The following is a 23,219-nucleotide window of genomic DNA, read 5'->3' on the forward strand; positions in this document are numbered from 1 at the left end:
GTTTTTCCACAGCACCTTCCTTTTGGGTTTGAATGAATTAAAAATAGCTCCTGTTGCAGTGGGAAACTGGGTCTACCAGGTAGCACCGCTAAGGGGCAATGTTGAGCTGCTATGAGTCATCAGTGCGCACCTGAGTGACACGGAAAGGAAAAGCTCAGTACACCAAGCCTCAATCTTTACGGGCTTTATTTCTTTTTCTTAAAACAGAAAATGATCGCTTCACAACAGGCCTTTTCAAGCAAACCCTCACATTAAACTTGCCAACACCTACAAAACGGTATCAAAAGTGCACCATAGTGTTAATACATCTTCTTAAGGTCTAACATTTTCCAATGATAATATTATCTTCTTGTAATATTTATACAAATACCATTCTGTACACTGTAGAAATACACAACCCAGTCTGCCCCATAGATGGGACACTCACCCCCGAACCCATCATTCTTTATATCCGTGATCAAACTGATGATCCAGTCAAAGTAAAACCCAGTGCAGAATAACAGTGTGGGGGTGAAAACACTGGGCCAATATTATGTCATATGAATTATTAAATAACCATTCATCCCACACCCAAGGCAAAAACTAGTACGCCACTCATACACCAACTAATATCTGTACAACCCTCATTCAGCATCTGTTTAGAAACAATCTCAACACAGTTTTCATTCATTATTGTCTCATTGTCCCTGCAGCAGTGTCCAGCCAGAGTGAAGGGGATGAGGAGGGGCAGCTGGTACTTAAGGGGGGTTAAACTTCCATGGCTGAGCTGCAGCACTGAGTGCCTAAAAGCACAGGTTTGAATTACAGCTGTGTGAGCAGGTAGGACACCAAGCGAGCTGCTGTGGTGCGTTTATGGTCCACTGCTCCCCACAAAGCGGGATCAGAGTTTCCTCCCGGCTGCTGTGGTGAAAACACTCAGCTCAAGATTTTAGTCTCTGGACTGATAAAAGAGGATGTAGCCCGACTCAGAGTTCTTGGAGATTTCAGAGGTGAGGCCGTAGAATTCCTCTATGGCCTGTGCATCGATTTTCTGCAGAGCAGACGGACGACAAACAGCAGCGTTAGGAAATATTATGCAGACTTGTACACAAATAAAAACCAGTATTGGAGACTCACCTCTACAATATCATCATCAAACAGCAACCAGAAGTCGTGACTTTTCACAATTGCAATGTAGTGACCCCTGTTTGGACCACTGAAAAGAAAGAAAACATTAAATCAGCCTTACAAAGTGCAAGTTAGCAGTCAGTTTACACAGTTTTATTAACACATTTTCTAAAACACATCTAAGCAGCAGCAAACTGACAAAGTAGCATTAATATGCTGGTCACTGCACACAGTATTTGTTTGTGTATTAAATGGATCATTGCAACTCATTGTGTCATTTATGCAATATCATGACATGTTTTTTTAATTTATCCAGGTAGATCCCATTGAGATGAGATCCTTTCTTCCATGGAGTCCTGGTCAAAATCCCAAAAGACACAGGCTCACAACACTAAAGTTATGATACACATCTCTCTGCTGTTTAAGAGGGAAAAAAAATCTGAGTAGTTTGGCTCAAAGAAAAGGGAAGAGAAACCGTCACCATTTTATCTGCAAGATTTCAAGTTTGACTTCTATTTATTCTCCTTGTAAGATCATGCCTATTGTGAATCAGGGAAGGCTGGAGCCTGTTCAAGCATGCACTTTGTAAGAGCAGGGAAACACCCTGCATTAACACCAACAGACAAACTCCCACCCACACAGAGTCAAAACCAGCACTGGAAGAGGAACGCTACAGCTGAACACTGACAGACGAGGGTCTGTGTTTCCTCCTGTTTTATCTTATTCAAACTCTAATGTTCTTTATTCTTGTGCCAACCGATTCAGATGCACTTGATTTTCAGAAAAGTGACTTATATGTATGCCTCTGGTTGGTGTGGAGATAGCAATAGGGTGTTGTATTTCTCCTGTGTTCACCTACACACCTCCCACAATGTACCACCACAGCGACCAGGTCATAGAGCCTCTCAGGATTGGTGGCATCTCCAGAGGTGTTGAAGAGACGCAGCTCCAGGGGGAAGACAACGCGATAGGATAGCTTGGTGTAGCGCTGCAGCTGCTCCATGTATTTAAAGCGCTTCAGGTGTAGTGCCAGGATCATTGGCAGCTTCTTTACTCGCATCCTGCAATCACAAACCAGCATCAGATCGCAGGACGTAGACCTAAAATTTTGAAATGTAAAGTGAATCTGAATACCAACCTCTTGTGTGCCTCTTGCTTGCTTCTACATTCTTCACAGTAGTATTTATACTCACTGCACAGTGTCTCTGTGTTACTGAAACCTCTGAGGAGTCAGAAAAAAAAAAAAACGAGCATTCATTATATCAGGGGTCCACATTTGTGTCTGACTGCTCCGATTTAATAATAATGCATTTTCCTCAAACAGGTTGGTGAACAACACAGTAGAACACGTGGAAAATATATTTCTAAATAAATACAAATAAAAATAGGAAAAATAGTTGATTCAGATGTCTAAAACTTACTACATTACTTTAATGATAGTAAATACAAAGTGAAACTTTATCAAAAGCAATCATGCTCTCTGGTCTTCTATTTTAATGGATGGAAAGAAACACGAAAGGAGTTTGCCTACTTCTACATGTTGCAGTGCTGCATTACCTGAGGCAGTGTGTGATGGAGGTATTCTGTTCAACATCTACAGAAAGGTCCAGAAAGTCCTCATCTTTGCTGCTTATCTGAGGAGAAAAGTGAACATTTAAATAAAGATTACGACTGAATATTTTTGTTATACACAGACGTTACCATAATGTTTAACACAGTCTTCAATTTCAGTCTCCTAAAATAAAAAGGACTGCTGTGCTGTTTTTCCCCAATCTTGTTTAAAGCTTAACAATCCCTGCATATCGCTCATTACCGTTTCACAGGTGAGGCAGCGTGTCTCATTGGTCAGAGTGCCTGGAAGATCTCATGGACCCAGGTGGGAGCAGGTGTGGCATTGCTGTTGTTGTTCTGAGAGTCCAATGTACCGTTGGCAAGGCGGCCATTGGTCTTCTCCTGCTTCCTTTCTTCCTGAAGCAGGTCGGCAATGGTGTTTAGCAGGTAGTTCAGGAACTCATGGGCATCCTGCTGCATGTAGTTGTCAAACAGCTCTGAGGAAGAAAGTCACAAAGAGTGAAGTTAGAATTGCTGTGCTGGTATTCTACATGTTCCACAGGTACTTCAGGATCTTCCAGGTGTTGTGAAAGTGCAGAATTTTTCCTGAAAATACTTAAGTACTTTTCCATTCTTAGATAGCTTATAGTAACAGGAAATGAGATGGCCCTCAGTGTAATACAAACTGGATATATGCCGCAAGACTACTTAACTCCTTGATGAGCTTTTTTAAATTTCCTCACCATTCTCCTTGCGTAGCCGTGTGATAAACTTCTTGGGTGGTATGACACCCACTTTCCTCTTCTGGTTAGCAATACTATGGAACAGGTCGGCCAGACATGTGAGCAGGTTCTCCTTCCGCCGGGGCTGACTACGGTATGCCAAAATCTTCTCCCGAAATGGTCGGCAGAAGTAGAGAGCCTGCAGCACCGAGTTACAGTAGCAGGTATTCCCAAACTGAAATCAATATATCACATGGCATACAGTTAGAACTGTCACTGTGAAATACACTTAAACATCACTGTATCAAAACAAAGTATCATTCACTTACATTGACCAGGCCAAAATAGTGCTCATTGACCGGAAACTGCTCAGAGTCCAATCTCTTTCTCCAGAGCAGAGGCATTGGCGCCCTGTGAAAACACAATGTCAAATAATATATATCTTCTTAAAACAAGACAAAACCACATGCTTTCCTATTATTTGTGGTAAACCAAGACAAAAGCACTTCTAGATCTGCAATGTATTGCCAAGCTTGGGATTTCAAGGTCATTTGCTTTTTGGATGAACTAAAAAGTTAATGGGTGATTTAACACTCACAGACTATGAATTACTCTCGCCAACTCCAACTGATCCTTTTATATCCTTTAAAACGATGCTAACAGCGCGCATTATTTTAAACAAACAGTGAAGTTGGTCTGGCTAGGCTTTCACAGTTCCTAAGAAGCTTTTAAATGCAAAACAAAATGGGCAGAATGACAAAATTACATGTGCCAAGACGAGACCAAGGAGTTTCTTGGAAGTTGATTCGAGACTGTCCGTTCTGGGAATTTCCTGCCCCCTTACTATAATTTTGCAAGAACGGTTAACAGGTATGATGCGATATGCAGACAGCAGCAAACTGTGCGGGGTGTACATGGACCTGGAACGGGTCCACAACTGCGCAGCTAATGTTAAACCATGTCGTCATTGCCTGCGTTAATAATATCTGGTAGCTTGTCAAAGGCCAATACGTAAAGTTAGCTTCACGTTATGCAGTTTACCCATAAATCCAGTTGATTAATGGTTTATTAATCAGAAGGCATCTATAATCCAGCTGTGTTCCAGTTGTTCGCAAGCTAACTCCAACAGTGGTTTAGCTTCAGATGCCTAAACGTTAGCCAGTTAGCAGTGAATCCCAGCTGCAGCAGGTGCACTGTCACTGTGCTCAAAGAAGCTTTGATAAATATTAATCAGCTAAGGCGTCAAGCTCTAACTAAAGAAATAATAAACGCACAAGAGTGTCAATTCGTACTATCGTTAGGAAACAGAGCAGAGCGGAGCAGGTAGTGGGTGGCTGCTTGCTTTGCTTTGGACGGAAACTGCTTGGCTAGCATAGACACCAGGGTTTACTTTTATTGAGAATTCTATGATTTAAAAGGCTAGTAGGACAACAGCACGGCAACTGTATGACCCTATAAACCTGACTATTCAAGTAGCAGACTGCCGTGAACTCACCATGGTACAAAAAGAGGCAAATTTTGAGACTGTCATTAGGATTTCCATTCGGCTAACGCCATCTTCCACTACACCACCGCGCGCTGACAAGACTGGGCTGGCTCCCCTCGTGAGGGCAGGCGATCGGCTGTGCTGTTTATACTGCTGAGCTCGCGACGGAAGGTCCCTGGCTCAAGGAAAACAAGAGAATGCACTGTCTCTCACTTCCGCCTTCGGTATATCGTGACTAGTAACCTGAATCTCCTCATTTGGGATAGAAACTTTGATTCATCAACAATGTACTCTGATAAATATTATTTGTCAACCTCAACTGACCAACATGAAATCTCAATATAGCACACCTCCTGGTACAATCAAATAATTACAGGTCTGTCGTAACTCAAGTCTGGCGCATGCGTAGTATAAACGGTGCTCGTGAATGCAGGCAGAGAATGCAACATTGATTTATCACTGTTATTCATTAAAAGAATCAACAATTTGCCTCAAGTTCGTAGCGCAAACCTAAACCATATATATGGATGTACAAATCTGTCGGGTGACAGAAAAAGAAAAATACATTAATGGAAAGTTTCTCGCTTCCTATGTGGAGTACAAAATATTGTTGATATAATATTTTCTAGGACCAGTGTGGTGACAACTGTAGGGCATCGATTCTTTGTAATTCGCCGTAACGAATTCCGACTGCTGATTACTTCACAATTTTAGTTCAGGCAATATTGAAGTCTGCCTGAAATGGATTTTTACAAGGCGGAGTTTGGGGGCCTTCAATCTCCTTTCCGCTGTACCCGCCATCTTGTAGAGACCGGGGGTAAGAGCTTCTCCTTGTTAAATTAGATATTTCCTTATTTTTTAGCACATTTGAATGTTGATATGTCAGTATATGAATCGCAACCCCTTTTTACATCTCTCTGAATTAATAGAACGATAAACGTGTCCAATTTATCGTTATTTCCGTGTTATATTGGTGGGATCAGTAGCGTGGTTCTCCATGTGGGCCTGGGAGACACGTAACGATGTGCAGACTCTTTATTTTTTACTGATAATCTCTCCACAGTACTGTCACAGACCTTAGTGCAATATAGACTGTGATATTTCGTCATTTTCTTAACATGTTTTTAATATCACAACTTAGCCACGTTGAGAATTCCTTGTTAACACATTAGCATTATGTCTATCACAGCCCTATCACCGGCAAGTACAGGTTGTGGAAAATATAATCATTTCACTCCGAATGTCTTTTGATCTTTAGGTTTAAGGAATATAATCGACCAATTTTGTTCAGACACGCATAGACTGCTAAACGCAGGGTATTTAAACTTACTCCAACACCCCGGTTTTTAATGACCTAAAAGTTGACTCTGTTGGGGTGCTGTACTCAAGCACTTTTGGCACCACATCGTACACATTTGGTTGGTATTATAAGCTTCAATATCATGCTTGTCAAGTGGAATATGAGAAAAACAAATTGTAAGTCCAGTAGAGCTGCAACCGATTAATCGACTAGGTGCTTGAAGTCAATGCAAAAGTCCGATTCGATTAATCGACTCGAAGTGATTGAAGGAGATATTCTATTGCAGTTTTCCTGAATTGAAGCTTCTTTGTGTGTCACAATAAGCGTCAGTGTGAAACGCAACAGTGGAACCAGTGTTTAACAGTGGAGAAATGAAGGAAATAACGCTTTGATTCAGGAGAATTGTTGAATGATTTTTATTTTTTTTTGGATCACTTTGAGTCGATTAATCAGTTGCAGCTCTAAAGTCCAGGATCTATTGAAACTGACACGAATATTCTCTCAGTAATCAGGCAACATGACGAACACCAGAGGCAAGAGGAGGGGGACGAGGTATATGTTCAGCAGGCCTTTCCGCAAGCATGGTGGAGTACTGACTCCAAGACTAACTTTCAAACTGCTATTAAATTTTGCATTGTCAGAACAAGATGAGTGAATGTTGTGTGTGTATTTTGCAGGCCCCATTCCCCTGTCCACATACATGCGCATCTACAAGAAAGGTGATATCGTTGGACATTAAGGTAAGATATCTTACGACAGAGACTCAAGTGAAAGCTTTTCCGCAAAGTGCAGCTGTTAAGTATTTTGAGGTTCTTGCAGGGACAAGAATCTTTCTAGGCATTGTTAATTGATGTGTGTGTGCTTCTTTGTAGGGCACAGGAACCATTCAGAAGGTATGCCTCATAAGTGCTACCCATGGCAAGACGGACGAGTCTACAATGTAACCCAACATGCTGTCGGCATCATTGTCAACAAGCAGGTCAAGTAAGTACTTAAGTTGTCTGTCTTTCATTGAACAACCCTCAAATTCCAACTGTTGCCTCAATTTGTTAAAGTACATATTTTTTCTCGGTCACTAAACTTCATGACAGCTGGTTAAATTGTATTTATGCATACAGGGAAATATTATGTAGTTGGTAAAATTATCTGAGCATTAAGAAATGACTGATGTGATTAAGAATCAGTTGCTAAAGTCATTCACAAAGTGAGTTGTAAACAGTGTAGTTTTGGTGTTAGGAGATAATGTACACGTCCACTGAACATCTGTGATAAACACAGCCTGATGTAATACATAGATTCTTGTGTTTTGGAACTAAATTTTGGTTTTACTTAAACTGAAACCGAGGCTGATTTGACCCCATCTTCACTTTGCCACCAGGATTTTTTATGTCCTCAGTGGTCATTCATGTGGGGAAAAATACTTAATCCTTAAGCACCAAAGGTCTGGACTCCTGTTAGATCTGGGGTTGTATTGAGGAGACAGAAGAGACCAGTAAACAGCAGTATTTTGTCAAAGCCATCAGTCAGGTCACATACATGATTTACATTTTTTGCATGTGGCTCACAGGGGCAGATCCTGGCCAAGAGGATTAACGTGCGCATTGAGCATGTGAAGCACTCGAAGAGGCAGGGACAGTTTCCTGCAGCGCGTCAAGGAGAATGAAGCCAGGAAACTGGAGGCCAAGCAGAAGGCACCTGGGGGAGCTGAAGCGCCAGGTATGAGTTCAGTCAATTAGTAATTATAGTCTGCTTTAGTGTGAGTGCAATTTATAGTAAGTGTTTTTGTTGTGCAGATCTTATCTGGTGATACTCAGTCCACAAATTAAAACCAAATTTAGGTCAAATTAAAATGTCTACAATTGAAACACTATTGTGAATTTGTTTTTTTATGTCTGGAAACTTTTTTTATTATTATTATTATTATTATTATTATTATTAAACTTCAAAATGAGTTTGTTTTCATCTGAATCCATTTATTTACTCATTCATCACCTGACGTTTCCTCTGTCTTTACAGCCTGCTCCTCCACGTGAAGCCCACTTTGTCAGCACGAAGAAGAACACCCCTCAGCTGCTGGAGCCCATCCCCTATGAGTTCATGGCATAAAGTGCTCACACAATAAAAATATTTGTACACACACCCTTTGACGTGTTTTTTTTTTTTTTTTTTTTTTACATTTTTAAACAACTTAAAATGAAGTGTCACCATGTGCTGTCACTCAGTGATGATTTTCCTCCTATGATTTCTCAAGATGAAATCAAACGCACTTTCTATTTCACCGGCGATCTGAGAGTGACTACAAGTGACACAAGCATTACAGATCTACATCCACTCTTGTTTATGCTATTTGTCATTGACCTGTTAACTGTTTAGATTGAGGCTAAGCATGGCTGGTAATCATTAGCAGTAAATGGTCAACAACCAGTTTCTGTTAATGTTTCTGGTTAGATCTCTGCAGTTCAATTTCATAAAAGATATGTCATAAAGCATAGGGTTTAATAGACTTTAGGACAACACAACTGACCACTGGAATTGAGGATCTTTATTTTTATTATTACCAGTACCAAAGCAAGACAGACAAGAGCAATAGACAACAAATTGTCATTAAAAAATAATGATATAACTATAATGTTTAAAGACTGAGAGGTGTAAACTAGCACACCCTCCTTCTACAGTCCAGAAAGTCAAATTCATGCCATGTTCCTTTAGCAATACTATATTTTAAACAGACATAACTCACTGTCCTGAGAACTGTTGTATATGCCTTATTGTACACAAGCTTTGTATCCTTATCAGCTTTATACTTTGCTTAAATTCAGCAGCTAACTCTTGCATAAATGGAGGCAAATGCTCTATTCATGCATATAAATCTGCAAGTAAAGTTACTATAAATTAAAAAATTCCAGTGCTACAGGGCACAAATGATTTTGCTACTAATTCTATTGTGCAATGATGCAGAGATTAGTTCACTTTATACAGATGTGTTGAATGGAAATTCGAAGAGGCTTCTTCCAACCATATGAATACGTAATCACAAATAATCTTAAACCTTAAAATTATTTATGAAATTATATATAGATAGCGAAGGCATCAGTAGACCAGTGGAAATATTTACTTGTAGAGGGGAATAAAGCAATGTAACAAGACAGTAGAAAATTATGTAATGTCTTATAAAGCCATCAGGATTTTCTTATGTGTAAGTGTGAGTTTAAAGAAGGTGATTAAAATATTGAAATGCTTTACAGAAGCAGTGTGTTTAAATGAACAAAGATCCAGTGTTTAGTATTGAGTGACAAACGGTGAAAATAAATGTTGAATATTTCAAGAACAGGCCTGTACTACTGAGTTTCTACACCAATTCACAGATGATCTGATGAGTATTTCCAAAGCTGTATTTCAATATGATGTAAACCACATCCCTTGGTTCTTCCAGTCATTTCTCTGTTCATGCACTAGGTGGCAGTATGCACAATGAAATGTCCAAGGAGCTCAGCATTAGCATCAGGCCTGTGGTGGATGGAGACACATGCACTGTAGAGCTTAGAAAGGTGTTTAGGTGATAACCAAGGTTTGATACATGTGATAATTGAACATAATAGTATCAGTATTATGGGATTACCTCATGTGAAGTGGATAATTCAACTGCAGAGTATTTTCCAAGGGCTAGATGTTTCCAGTGAGACGGGACCATGATTCAGCAGTTTGTGTAACACAATCCAGTGTCTTCATCAGGACATTTTACTGCCAAATAACCCAGATTTAAGGAACTATATACATTTAATCATAGAAGTAAGTATGAACAGTTGAATCATGGTTTAAGACAGGGCTGGCAAAAATTGTTTTAGTTCAGGGGTCAACTACAGCCCAATGTGACCTCAAGTGGGCCGGACAGTAAATATTAGGCATCATAATTTATAAAGAATAATAAAAATATATTTGTTTTCAGTTAAAAGGTATTTGCCCCGATGAGGTAATTAAAAAAAAAAAAGTCAGATTTCATTATGAAAATGGTAATAACCTAAAAAACTACGTACAACTGGAAAGTTACTGAGAAAAATAAGTGCAATTTCAACAATACAATGTCTCAGCTTATTATTAACACAACTCTCAGATTGCAGTGGACATTTGGTGTGTACAGTGGACACATTTTATTGTGAAGGGATAGTTTGTAAATGTAAATATTTTAGTAATGCAATTATGTTTTTTTTCACATCAAACAAAAGAGAAATTAAGAGTTTTATATATGTCTTATTATGCTATTATTTTACTTGAGCTCACATTGGCCTGTATGTGGCACCTGAACTAAAATGACTGACACCCTTGACCGTTAACGTCTTCAGTGTATTTCTTGCACATTAATCATCCTGTGGGTCAGTTTGGACCCTTTGTCTGGCTACATGTCTGACACCCCTGGTGGTAAGCAATTATCCAATATCAACTTTTTTTTTTTTTTTTTTTAACCAGTCTTTTCAAGGTAGATCAAAATGAAGATCAACAACCCTAATTACAAACATGAGGCCAAACGATGACAATTTAGAATGTAGGTGAATTGGCAAAATGATAACGATGAAAAGATAAGGCTCTTACTAATTTGACCATTTTCATAAGTTCTGTAAAATAAAGTTTTGACTTGTCACGTTAATATTAAGAATAGTCTACACTTGTGTTTCCCAAACTTAGGCCCAGGACCCAAAATGGGTCGCATAGCTGTATTTATTGGCAGAGGAAAATATATAATAGTTATATCATATGGGAATTTATTTTCTTAATTAGAACAGAAGAAGAGTGTTTCCTGGAAGAGTTTTTTAAATGTTTGTGCCAATAAAGCTGTGAAATGTAGAAGAGAGGCTTCAGTTCTAAAGACGTGACAAAAATAATGTAAAAGAAAAGGACATAAGATGGGTACAATGTAAAAGATGAACAAAACTGTACGAGAGATGAAAAGATTGAAATGGTGCAAAAGATGCAACAGGATTAAAATGTCAAAAAAAAAAAAATATATATATATATATATCTATATATATATATATATACTACACACACACACACACACACACACAAACGAGACTTTCAGAGACATTATTTTCATTGTAAAAATGAAAAAATGTAGTTTGTATGGAAATTTATGACATTTTTTGGAAGCGTTTGGTCCTGAGGTGACACTGAACTTGTCATTCAGGGCTTAAAAGCTGGAAATCACTGCTTTCGTTTTCAATATGAGCCTCTGTTCATAATAAAAGGCAATATAGCATGACAGATTTATGTAATTACACATCATTTGGTGCAACAAAATGTTTAACACAGCCTGTGAATAGTCTCTTTTCATGATCTTTCTGTGTACTTTACCATCAACAGGAGATGGATTGATCCAATATATGTTTTTTCAATAGCACTGTTATTTTTTTAATGTTATTCACATGTATTACTCATATATGAATATGTGTGAGAGCTGTCTAACGTTGGAGCTGTGTGAGTGCATGTGTGTGTAGGCCACTTGATGTGTGTTGTTAATCAGTGGAGGCTGAATGGCTGGCTGGTTATGTGACAATAGGTTATCTCAGCCCACCTCGGTACTTTACCCAATATTTGCACTTATTAGGACCAGTTTACAGAGATAGAGGCAGCAGATGACAGGGTGATGTGTTAGCGTATGTATGTGTGTGAATCAGGTTAAGCATTTTTTATTTCTGCAGAAGCACACATTCTTTGAAGGAAGAAAAGATGTGACTTTTAGGACTTCTAAATATTAATTAAAAAAAGAGGAAAAAGACATTTTGTAGATTATGGGAGGTCAAACATACAGCCTGTGGGTCAAATGTCCAATCTTGACCATGGGATGAATTTGTGAAATGCAAGTATTAACAATCAAGGGGGTTGAAATAGTTTGGTTCAGGGGGCACATACAGACCAATTTGATCTCAACTCGGTCAGTTCAGTAAAATCCTACGATAATAACCTATAAATAATGACAACTCCAATTTTTTCTCTTTGTCTTAGGGTAAAAAAAAAAAAGAAAAAAGAATTACATGAAAATGTTTACATTTACAAACTATCTCTTCACAAAAAATGTGAATGACCTGAACAAATATGAAACATCCTAAGAGAAGTAAATGCAATTTTAACCCATAAAGAGCCAAACAGCCAATGGTAACCATAAGCATCTACCGTTTAATACCTGTTATTCCACTAATCCTATCAATACATGTAAGTAATTGGTGTAAAATGCAGTTTGTCATCTTTTCATGGTCATCAGATTATGACCCATCTGGACGTTCAGAGGCTCCGTAGTGAACATGGAAACACCATCATCTTCTACAACATTGATTCACCAGTAAAATCCATGGAGTTGGATCAATGACAGTGGATGGACACACTTGCTTTATGTTCAGTTAATGATATATTTTGCCGAAAAAGTCACTTTTTCATTAGTTTTCTCTCCTTCTGATATAACACCTTTAACATTAATCTGAGCTTTTTGAACATCTGCATGATCAGTTAATTAAATACAGGAAAATACCTGATTTACACTGAAAAAACACAAAATACAGAGGATAATCTTATAATAAATGATGATAAATCCCTTAAGAGAGATTAAATACAGAGGAAAAATTGATTTGGTAACTGGCACAAAAGTAAAATTGAGTCTTAATGGTTTAACAATATTATGGCTCGTACCAAATGTTTTGTGCCTTTATATCCAATACATTCTGTAAGTTGTAATACATGTGTGAAAATGATAAACTAAGGTGTAATATTGTTAAAACTGCACTATTTTTCTTAAGGAATTTCAGGTTGTTCGTGTTATTCATAATTTTTAAAGGATAGTTTAAACATTTTTCATTATATAATTTACTTTTCTTACTCTAAAACATAGAAAAGTTTGGAGTTGACATCACTTATAGCTTATTATTATGTTATTATTTTACTGATCCATCCCACTGAGGTCATATTGGGCTGAATGTGGCCCCTGAATTGAAATGAGTTTGACACCCCTGTTGTAGATGTTGAAATCCTCCAGTGGACAATGGTGTCAGCCCTCTGAGATAAACTTGCTCAGGTTGTCTTCACCCTCAACCTTAACACACCTGAGGTCAGGGAATTTAGACACAGGCCTTATCGGGGACGGCGTAATAAGTACCCAACAAGCCGGACAGATAAACCAGGAAAAGCAGATGGAAAAATAAAATGCAATCAATCAGTGAGCGAGTTGGCCCCTAAAGCCCTTGGTATTGATTGACAAGGTCTGGATCTTGTTTGTGTGTTTAGATAAGACGAACGGTGCCCAAACATTTTGTATATTCCCACTACTTGCAGGAATAGAGCACAGAGTGGATCATTCTTGCTGTTATGTGCTATGTGTGAAAGAAAATGCCACATATTTGTACCTAAAATATTACCTCAACAACACATGCTTTCCCAGTAGAGTAGTGAGACAACCATCGTGCCTATACATCTACTGTAGGGCCTTTGTGTGTGGCGATCAGAGTGTCATGTGTGGCACTGACTCACGGAAGTTACTGATTGAAGGAACGAAGAGTAAACAGAGGAGGAGAGAAAGCAAGCAAAGGGAGGAGGGCAGAAAGACGAGGCATGTGGATAAAAGCCGCGGAGCACTATGAACCCTTAATCACACTGGTTTGACACACACAGATTGAGTCTGTCAGCTCAGCCAGCAGCTCAGAGCAGCTGTATCGACCCGCGGTGTTACACATTAACCACACACACACACAGCACATGCACACAAACATACAAGGTAGATCACTGGACGTGGACAGAGACAGGCTTACACCACCAAATGTTGCATAGCACGATACAATTTCACAGTTATCTGCTCTCACAGGACACATTCACCAAATCTCAGAAAAACAATATGATATAATTGTGTTATCTTATTATCGTTTATACCATTTTTTCAGCCTTATTTCTTCAAGTGAGATGTTATGACTGTGACTGAACAAAGCACGGTTCTGTTGGTTTTATAAGCTGCCAATATTTCAGTGCAACTTAACCCATAAAGACCCAAACAGCCACCGGCGACACAAACCATCGACAGTTATAAACTGTTTAATACCTGTGATCCACTAATCCTATCAATCCGTGTAAATAATGGTGTAAAAATCCAGTTTGTTGTCTTTTCATGGTCATCAGATATCCTCCTGAGACCCAGCAATGCATCTGTGTCCTCTGTAGGGACAAAAGTTTCACAGTTTTACTTTAAAAAAAAAAGCTCTCCATTGCAAGGACAAATCATTAAAATAAAAATAAATAAATAAAAATAATTGAAAAAATGTGTCTGAAAAACTGTTGCATTATACAGTTTCCAATCAAGACAATTGTTTTAATGTAAAAAAGCTTAAAACTTTCACTTTCCTGGTCTTAGGTAGATATGACCCATTTGGACATTCAGAGGCTCTGTAGTGAACGTGGAAAAACCATCATCTCCTACATTAATTCACCAGTAAACCCCATGGAGTTGGATCAATGACAGTGGACTGGACACACTTGGCTTATGTTCAGTTAATGATGTATTTTGCTGAAAAAGTCAATTTTTCTTAAGTTTTCTCTGTTTCTGATATAATAACTTTGAATTTACCCTGACTTTTCATGAATATCTATATGATCTGTGAATTAAATATGGGAAAAACATGATTTACACCGAAAAATGAAAAATACAGAGGATAATATTATAATTAAAAAAAGTTGGTGATAATCAGTTAAGAAAGGTAGAAACAGAAAAATAATTTGGGAAGTGCCACAAAGTAGCACTGGGTCTTTATGGGTTAACCGTGACATCATTTATGCTATGCAATGCTTGTGCAATGTCACCATAAATGTCACAACATTTATTTCTGTCCAGAGTTGTATAATTTTCACTGACATCTTGTCTTGACGATGGGAGTGTTGGTCCACTGTGTAAAGTCTTCTTCAGTACATACCAAAGATTCCCAATGGGGTTCAGGTTTGGAAGCTGTGGTGGCAAATCCATGTGTGAAAATGATGCCTCATATTCCCTGAACCACTACTTTACAACTTGAACCTGATGAATCCTGGTGTGGTCAAACATTTATGCTCTCTGTCAAACTAATAGTTATTGAAGAAATGAGAAGCTACTCACTGCAACGGTTATTATTAAATAACTTGTTGCAGTTGAAACATTAAAATGATCTAATGGAAGACTCGTACCTGTTTGCTTAGTTAAATTAAGGGGGGGATTTTTTCCAACCAAGCATTATATAGTATGCATGATGTCTTTTCTAATAGAACAGGTATGTTTTCAATACTGTAACAGTACTAAATGTGTACATTTGACTCTTCACTGAGAATGGTAAACATACTGCAATTAACCCATAAAGACCCAAGCAGCCACTGGCAACCACAGCATCTACTGATGCAAACTGTTAATACCTGTGGATCCATTAATTCTATCAATGCATGTAAATAATTGGTGTAAAATGCAGTTTGTCATCTTTTCATGGTCATCAGATATGACCCATTTGGACGTTCAGAGGCTCCGTAGTGAAGTAGAAACACCGTCATCTTCTACAACACTGATCACCAGTAAAACCCATGGATTGGATCAGTGACAGTGGATGGACACACTTGTTTTTATGTTCAGTTTATGATATATTTTACTGAAAAGTCACTTTTTCTTCTGTTTTCTTTGTTTCTGATACAATAACCTTTGAATTATTCTGAGCTTTTATGAACATCTACATAATCAATGAATTAAATATAGAAAAATACATTATAAAAATGGAAAAACTCAAAGTAAAGAAGATAATATTACAATTAAATTGTGATAAATCACTTAAGAAAGGTTAAATATAGGGGAAAAATAATTTGGGAGATGCCACTAAAGTAGCACTGGGTCTTAATGGGTTAATATGATGTTTTCGTACCTTAATGGTATCCACTGTGTCACATCACCTATTTCCACACGTTAACACACACATTCACGCACCATTGGAAGCGACTGAGGATTGGTGTTTTGCTCAAGAACATTTCAGCATGTGAACAGGGGATGAGATTTAACCGCCAACCTTCTACTTTGTGGATGACCCATCTGCATCTATTATTTGATTTAAACTTAAAATCAAATATTCTACAGTAATTCCCATATCACTGTAGGTTAAAAAGTATTAAAAGTAAAGCCTATTAAAAAGGTTTCACTCCCTTGAATATTTTATTGATTTATTGTTATAAAATGTCAATAATTTCTGACACAATTTGAGTTTCTCACTCTTTAATGTCAAATTGATTGCAAATTTCAATAAATCACAGCCAGAGTTGGTTTGTGAACACTTTTTACAGGCACTGTTTATAGAAATGAAGGTTGAGATTTTGAGTGTGAATGCATTTAACCCTCTGAAGAAGAATTAATAAAGAAGTCATCTTTTAGTCAACCATTAATATTAAATTGTAAGTAAATCACAGTTTAATACCAAATTTGCTATCAAGCAGAATGAGCCATATTAACGCATAAAAACCCAGTGCTACTTTTGTGGCAGTTCCCAAATTAATTTTTCTTTCAGTTTCTTTCTTAAGCAATTTATCACTATTTATTATAATATATCCTGAACATTTTGTGTTTTTTTCAGTGAAAAACATGTGTTTGCTGATATTTGATTCACTGATCAAAAGCTCAGATTAAAATTGAGGGTTATTATATCAAAACAGAGAAAACAGAAGAAAATTGACTTTTTCAGCAAAATATGTCAATAACCTTAACGTAAAAACAAGTGTCTCCACCCACTGTCATCTATATACACTCCATTGGTTTTACTGATGAATCAGTGTTGTAGAAGATTACAGTGTTTCACGTTCACTACGGAGCCTCTAAATGTCCCAATGGGTCATATCTGATGACAAACTGCATTTTACACCAATTATTTCCCTGTATTGATAGGATTAGTGGATCAACAGGTATTAAACAGTTCACATCAGTAGATGGTTTTGGTTGGTGGTGGATGTTTGGGTCTTATGGGTTAAAGAACATTTTCTCATCAATTATTTAATCAATACATTAAAATATGAAGTAGTAATGCACTGCAGTGAATGGTTGAGGTCGGGCCATGTTATCCATTCTGCATTTTGGGCAGGGACCTTGAGGTGACTTTGTATTAATGGCACTACATATAACCCAATTAAAAACCTTTTTGCGGTCAACAGAAAGGCAAAATACAGTCCCTTTTTGATCTGATACCCCCACCGCCCCACTCTCCAACCCAACGGAGCCCTAAAATAGCAGTGGAATTCGGAGGACTATGACAGTTGCTGTGGGAGGAACTGATGAACTTTGCGTTGTCTTTACGGGTAAGGGCCTACTGCTTCAACAGCTTACAAGTACTCAGCATCGATGCGTGACGGGGGCTCATGAGGTAAAGTTACACTCCATGTTTAAGGATCCAGTGACCTGTTTTCCAAGGGATGAAGACATTTTATGACACTTGATCTTATATTCACACCAAACATCTGTTCCCAGGGATTTGTGACATTCAGGCCTGGTCAGCAGTGGTAAATTTATATGACGGTAGGTGTCGTTATGTTGTATTTTAGCAAATTTGACCTTCTTGACATCACTTTTAATAGTATGAAATAAAAACCGAGGATGTTCGGACTTGTGTAATTGAATAAAATCTATATTTCCATTTGAACTATGTTGTATTGATGTAAAAAGCAGCATAGAGTGGGGATATGTCAGGTACGTATGTGCATTTCGCTTTATTCTTCACCTATTCTTGCGACTGTTATGTGTGCAAGGTGTGACTGAGTGTGCCCCCATGATTGTATGGGTTTGACAAAGGTACAAGGAAACCCACTGCATGCCAAACAGAGTACATGCTGTACTTGTGGTTTGATAGGTGGGGTGATAGAGTCTGAGCTGCCTGTGGTTATCAGCGACAGAGGAGGCTCGGTCATACATGTGGATATTGGGCCAGCTGTATTGACAGCAGGGCCTGACAGCAGAGGGCGAGGCGGTGGAGGAGGAGGGGGACCGGATGGGAGAGGAGGAGGCTGATAACCGTGTCAACTGACCTGGGCCTGCTTACCTGGAGCGTGGGAGGGCACTGAGGTAACGCCCAACAGGCTTTCAATAGGGCTTATTCACAAAAGTCAGTCAAAGGTTTCACATGAGAGCATGACATGGGTGCAGAGTGTGATCTCCAATGTTTATCCAGGCAGATAGCATTATTGGATTGTCAGTGCGTCATTTGTACACCCCTGTTTTCTGTGTTGTTTCTTTTTTTTTTTAGTTTATTCCATAGGTAGAATACTGCAGATATATTAACCTAAAAACCTTTGAGATGCTGATTTTGTCTGTTTCAAAGGCTCTTACAGTCAGCTAATTTCTGACAACAATCAATCACACATATCAGCAAACAATATTGGAGGGTTGATAAGATGAAGATTAGAGCTGTAAATTCTGTCTATGTGTGTAATTAATGGAGACAGACAGTCGCCTCTCACATGCTTGTGTGCAACAGCAGATAGAGACTCACACTGGCTGCAAGGAGCCGGGTGACACTTTTAAAGCCAGTATCAATCAATACAGAGGAGAGAGCCATGGGCATTTATAGTGTTTGAGTATCAGTGGGATCATTATTAAACCCAGGTCCATAGTTAAGTACAGGTGCCAGACTGATTCCTTACATTTATATGTTTTTAATCCATGAGTAACCCTGCTCTCTGAAAGAAAACTAAACATATCTGCAATCAATCAGTGCTTCCCTTTTTTTTTTTCTTTCCTTTTTTCATACAAAGACAAACCATTGCAAAACAACTCACAATTGACCCTTTCTATAAATGTGAAAGGAGTGAATTTTACCCAAAGGAACATTCTTGATAATTTCACAGCCATTTTACATTGTGTTTTAATGTTATATATGGCCGTGTCACTTTTGGAAAAGAGACAAAAGAATGAAAGATATACTGTATTTTGCAATATGTGGAACAGGCAAACTAACAATGAAGATAAATCACTGTATTTTATGTCTGTGTAACTAAATATAGCTACATTGAATACTTCATTCAGGAGTGAAAAAAATTACTTTTTACTGTACTTTTCTAGTAAAAAGTATAGTCCAACACTACACACATTTTACTTTACAATACTTAATAAATGACACAAAATATGAAAATCTCCATTTGGTTCTTCTTTTCTTGACATTTTTCAGTAAAACATACATAAAATACAGTATCATAGCCTGGAAGGTTGGAGAAGCAGCTTGTGACTGAAAGGTATCCAGTTCAATTCCCCAGAAAAGCAGAGAAATTGTTGGCTCACGTGCCATTGAGCAAGGCACTTAACTCCTCATTTGCTCCCCAGGTGCCTGACATGGTAGCCCACTGCTCCTAGTCTACAGTGTGTGGTTTGTTGCTACATGTTCAGCTTATGATGTGTTCAAGGCAGAGGATCAGTTTCAGTGTGTGTTGCACTTCTGCATGTAAAAAAAAAAAACATACTGACAAATAGATTCTTAATTTGTGACCCAGAAAAACTTTTCTGTGACCCACCTGTGGGTCATAACCCAGTTTTTGGGAGTTAAGAGTGTCTCACTTTACCCAGAATAAACTGTAAATCAGCTTATGGTATCTTCAGTCTTTATGGTCCTGCAGTTCGCATGAACCACGTGAACAAAGGTCTGCAAGAACAACGTCTACTTTTAAAGCATTTCTTTTTCCACAAACATTTTGGTTTGAAGTGTGTGGTTAACAGATAAAACATTACATAATAATCAGTATTATTGTCAATGTCTGTTTTTAATATTGCCATCTTTCTAAAAACCATCATGTACCATTGTGTTTATATTATCTATCTTTATCTTCTATATTATGTATCTTTATCTATCTATCTATATATCTATCTATCTATATCTATCTATCTATCTATCTATCTATCTATCTATCTATATCTCTATCTATCTATCTATCTATATCTATCTATCTATCTATCTATCTATATCTATCTATCTATCTATCTACTATCTATCTATCTCTATCTATCTATCTATCTATCTATCTATACTATTATATTATCTGTATATTCTAATCTTATATGACCTTGTCATGTCATGTCATATACTTTTTTGTATTGGGGCTTCTGTATGTGTACAAAATAACAACAGAGTGAAATAACATAGTGTGCTGCACACTTTTAATACCCCTTGGCTAAATTGTCTTTGTGTGGAATTGTTTTTTAGCTACCTCTGTTTTTGGTTTAGTATATGCTCTCTTTTATGTCAAGCCTGACTGGACTGTTCTGAAGAGCACCTTGAATTTTGTCATGTTGATGCCTTGTGCTAATTTGATGACAATAAAGTTTCTATCTATCTAAAACTTATTACATACATATTTATATTGAAAGTACTCAAATACTATAACTGCACAAGGCACAAGGCCATTTGACCTTGAAAAAGTAGGTCAAGGTCACCTATTTTCAATAGACTTCTGCTTCATGCCAAGATGACTCAATAGTATAAATTTGGTGCTGATATCCTAATGCGTTCTTCAGATAATTCAATATTGTTGAACAGGCAGACAGACAGACGACAAAATGATTACAATTACCCTTCGGCCAGATGTTGGCCGAGGGGTAAAAATGGAATTTCCCCCACTGAGGAACTAGTAAAGGCATTTCCATTCCACATTTTCATGATGCAAACATACATTGACTTGACATATTGATAATATTTTAATATAAATATATAAGAGCTGTCTAGAATATTTCAGTTGTTATGGTGAAAGTGTTTACATGCCACATTTAAATATTTTCAGTAAAGCTTTATCCCTTGGGTAGAACACCCCTATCTTGGTTCTAGTTGGTACAGTCCAATCAGGTAAAAGGATCTCAGGTGAGTTGCTGGTTGTGGGTCAGTAAGTGTCCTGCTTCTTTATGTCTTTAAGTGTGTGATTAAAACACCACATCTGACATTTCTTATTAAAGATGGGGGAGAGGTTGCCAAGTCAAAAAAGCTATCTTTGCTCTTTTTTTGATTGTAAAGCTAAATTCACCAAGTCATGGAAGTTAGAGGCTCATCTTTGCAACACACAGGACTGGTAAGTGGATCTGGATCTAAAAATATGTGACAACTAAAAATCAAAATACAAGCCTCACAGCAGCTGAAATTGTTTGCTTGATGATTAACATTTGCCAGCTGTTGCTGAGTTTATCTGAAAATATCTCTTAATCTCAGAAACCATTCTCCTGTGAGATCTGTGACAAAAGCTTTTGTACTCGCTACCAACTCACCAGACATGAGCTCAGCCACAGTGGAGAAAAGCCACACAAGTAAGACACTGTTGCCTGTTTTTTGATGTTGAGGGGTGTTGACGTTTGATTGGACTGTAAAACGCTCTGTGATCTTCAGGTGTCTGGCGGAAGGATGCACTGAGGCCTTTGTTACAAATGTCAGCATGAAGAACCATATGGCCCGAGTTCACCAGCACCAGGAAAAGCACTACAGAGTAGAAGAATTCAAAGTCTATTTTTTTGTTTCATTTTTCTCATAAGCATGTTGATGCAGAAATGCACTGTCTTGCTCTCTTTCAGTGTAACTATAAAGGTTGTGGAAAGGATTTCAACAAGAGAAACCAGCTCAGTGCCCATATGTATGAGCACAATCAGCTTCTGCCTTTCCAGTGAGTGGTAATATATCTGGGACACTGGGAGCATGGATTTTTAGCTTTTTGTTGGAGTCTAAAATTAAAACATTTTTTTGTGTAGCTGTAAGTTCAGTGGCTGTGAAAAAGAATTCCCCACTCATGGAAAACTGAGGCATCATGAGAAGATGCATCAGGGTGAGTTAGCTGAAGCCAGAACACACTTAATTTTAATGTGTGTCTAATAAAATCTATCCTTCTGCAGGTTACCCTTGTGAGGAAGACGGGTGTCCTTTTCAAGGAAAGACGTGGACAGAATACCAGAAACACAGAAGAGTACACAAAGGTAAAGGGGCATGTTATGTGTTGGATATCTGTTTTTTGTTTTGTTTTTAAAACCCCATCCAGTCACCAACCTCAACTGTACATGAAGCTAAATTGTGACCCCCTTGTTCTCAGTCAAGTTGTCATGTGGCGAGTGCAAAAAGCGCTTTAACAACAGCTGGTTCTTGCACCAACATTCGCTGCACGTCCACTCTGGGGAGAAGAAGATGTTGTCATGCCCCAAAGTGGGCTGTGACAAAAAGTTCACTCATGGCTTCAACTTGGATAGTCACATTCTAGGAGATCACGAGGGAAAGAAGCCCTTCATCTGTGCCCATGACGGGTGGGAGCAGCTTCGCCATGCTGGTAAAGCATAAACTCAAAGAATCACATTAACCAAATTCAGCACTTTTTCCTCAAGTTGGTTTTTGCTTTTCTACCTCAACATGCACATGTCCATTGTTACCTCTTAGAAAAATCCAGTGGAAAACCCTTTTTCTGAACTAAATGGTGGCACTCTTAAGAAAATAAATGACACAGGCTATCACACTATAGTTTTACACAGCTAGAAGTACTTGGACTTCAGATGTAGGTTAATTGCTGATGAGGTGTGTGTTAATCAGGAGAGCCTGTGGCGACATGGAGTGGTGCATGACCCAGAGAGGAAAAAGGTGAAGGTAGGTGACATTAGTCAGCCTTTCCTCTTTCTACTTCCTTTACTCTGTATATTTATTTCGTATTTTACATCTGCTTGCTTCCAGAAACTGCACCCTAAAAAGAACCAGCCCTGGCATTTGGCGAATCGGGCCCGACTGAGAGCTGCAGCCAAACAAGTAGAAACTCAGCTGGCCGAAAAGCTGCAGAACACCAGTTTAAAGGACACCAAATCTTGAGGCTGGATTATAAATATATGGCTGAGATGTGTTTATTAAAGGTGACGCACATAGCTGTATTTTTGTTTCCTTTTTGTTTTTGGAAAATAAAGCATCTTTATTTCAGCATGAAAACTAACTTAAGTGGAAAAGCAGAATGTAGAGCCTTGACTCCTCTGAAGGAAATGTTTATTAAACAAACAGAACACACATTCACACATGTATAAAACTCCAGCTGATGGGACAGCTGGTTGTCA

At 38.2% G+C, this 23,219-nt stretch overlaps 1 protein-coding gene, 1 long non-coding RNA gene and 2 pseudogenes across 2 annotated transcripts; 3 read left to right on the forward strand and 1 right to left on the reverse strand.

Annotated features, from left to right (window-relative positions):
- Positions 1-198: 198 nt before the first annotated feature.
- On the reverse strand, positions 199-5,028 carry LOC115411635 (ubiquitin carboxyl-terminal hydrolase 12-like). The gene is given in 11 exon segments (XM_030123831.1): positions 199-1,030; positions 1,117-1,195; positions 1,971-2,168; positions 2,246-2,329; positions 2,665-2,741; positions 2,921-2,964; positions 2,967-3,155; positions 3,402-3,615; positions 3,710-3,754; positions 3,756-3,791; positions 4,876-5,028. Coding segments are annotated over 11 exon segments (1,116 nt in total). The 5' UTR covers positions 4,924-5,028; the 3' UTR covers positions 199-928.
- Positions 5,029-5,642: 614 nt separating this feature from the next.
- Positions 5,643-6,880, forward strand: LOC115411391 (uncharacterized). The gene is made up of 3 exons (XR_003934205.1): positions 5,643-5,683; positions 6,672-6,750; positions 6,844-6,880. It is a non-coding gene; the product is annotated as an uncharacterized LOC115411391 (long non-coding RNA).
- Positions 6,881-7,072: 192 nt separating this feature from the next.
- Positions 7,073-8,305, forward strand: LOC115411390 (60S ribosomal protein L21-like; annotated as a pseudogene).
- A 9,555-nt stretch (positions 8,306-17,860) lies between these two features.
- Positions 17,861-23,042, forward strand: LOC115411718 (transcription factor IIIA-like; annotated as a pseudogene).
- The last annotated feature ends 177 nt before the right edge of the window (positions 23,043-23,219 follow it).

This window comes from Sphaeramia orbicularis, chromosome 20 (assembly GCF_902148855.1).
Source record: "Sphaeramia orbicularis chromosome 20, fSphaOr1.1, whole genome shotgun sequence".
Lineage (NCBI taxonomy): Eukaryota > Metazoa > Chordata > Actinopteri > Kurtiformes > Apogonidae > Sphaeramia > Sphaeramia orbicularis.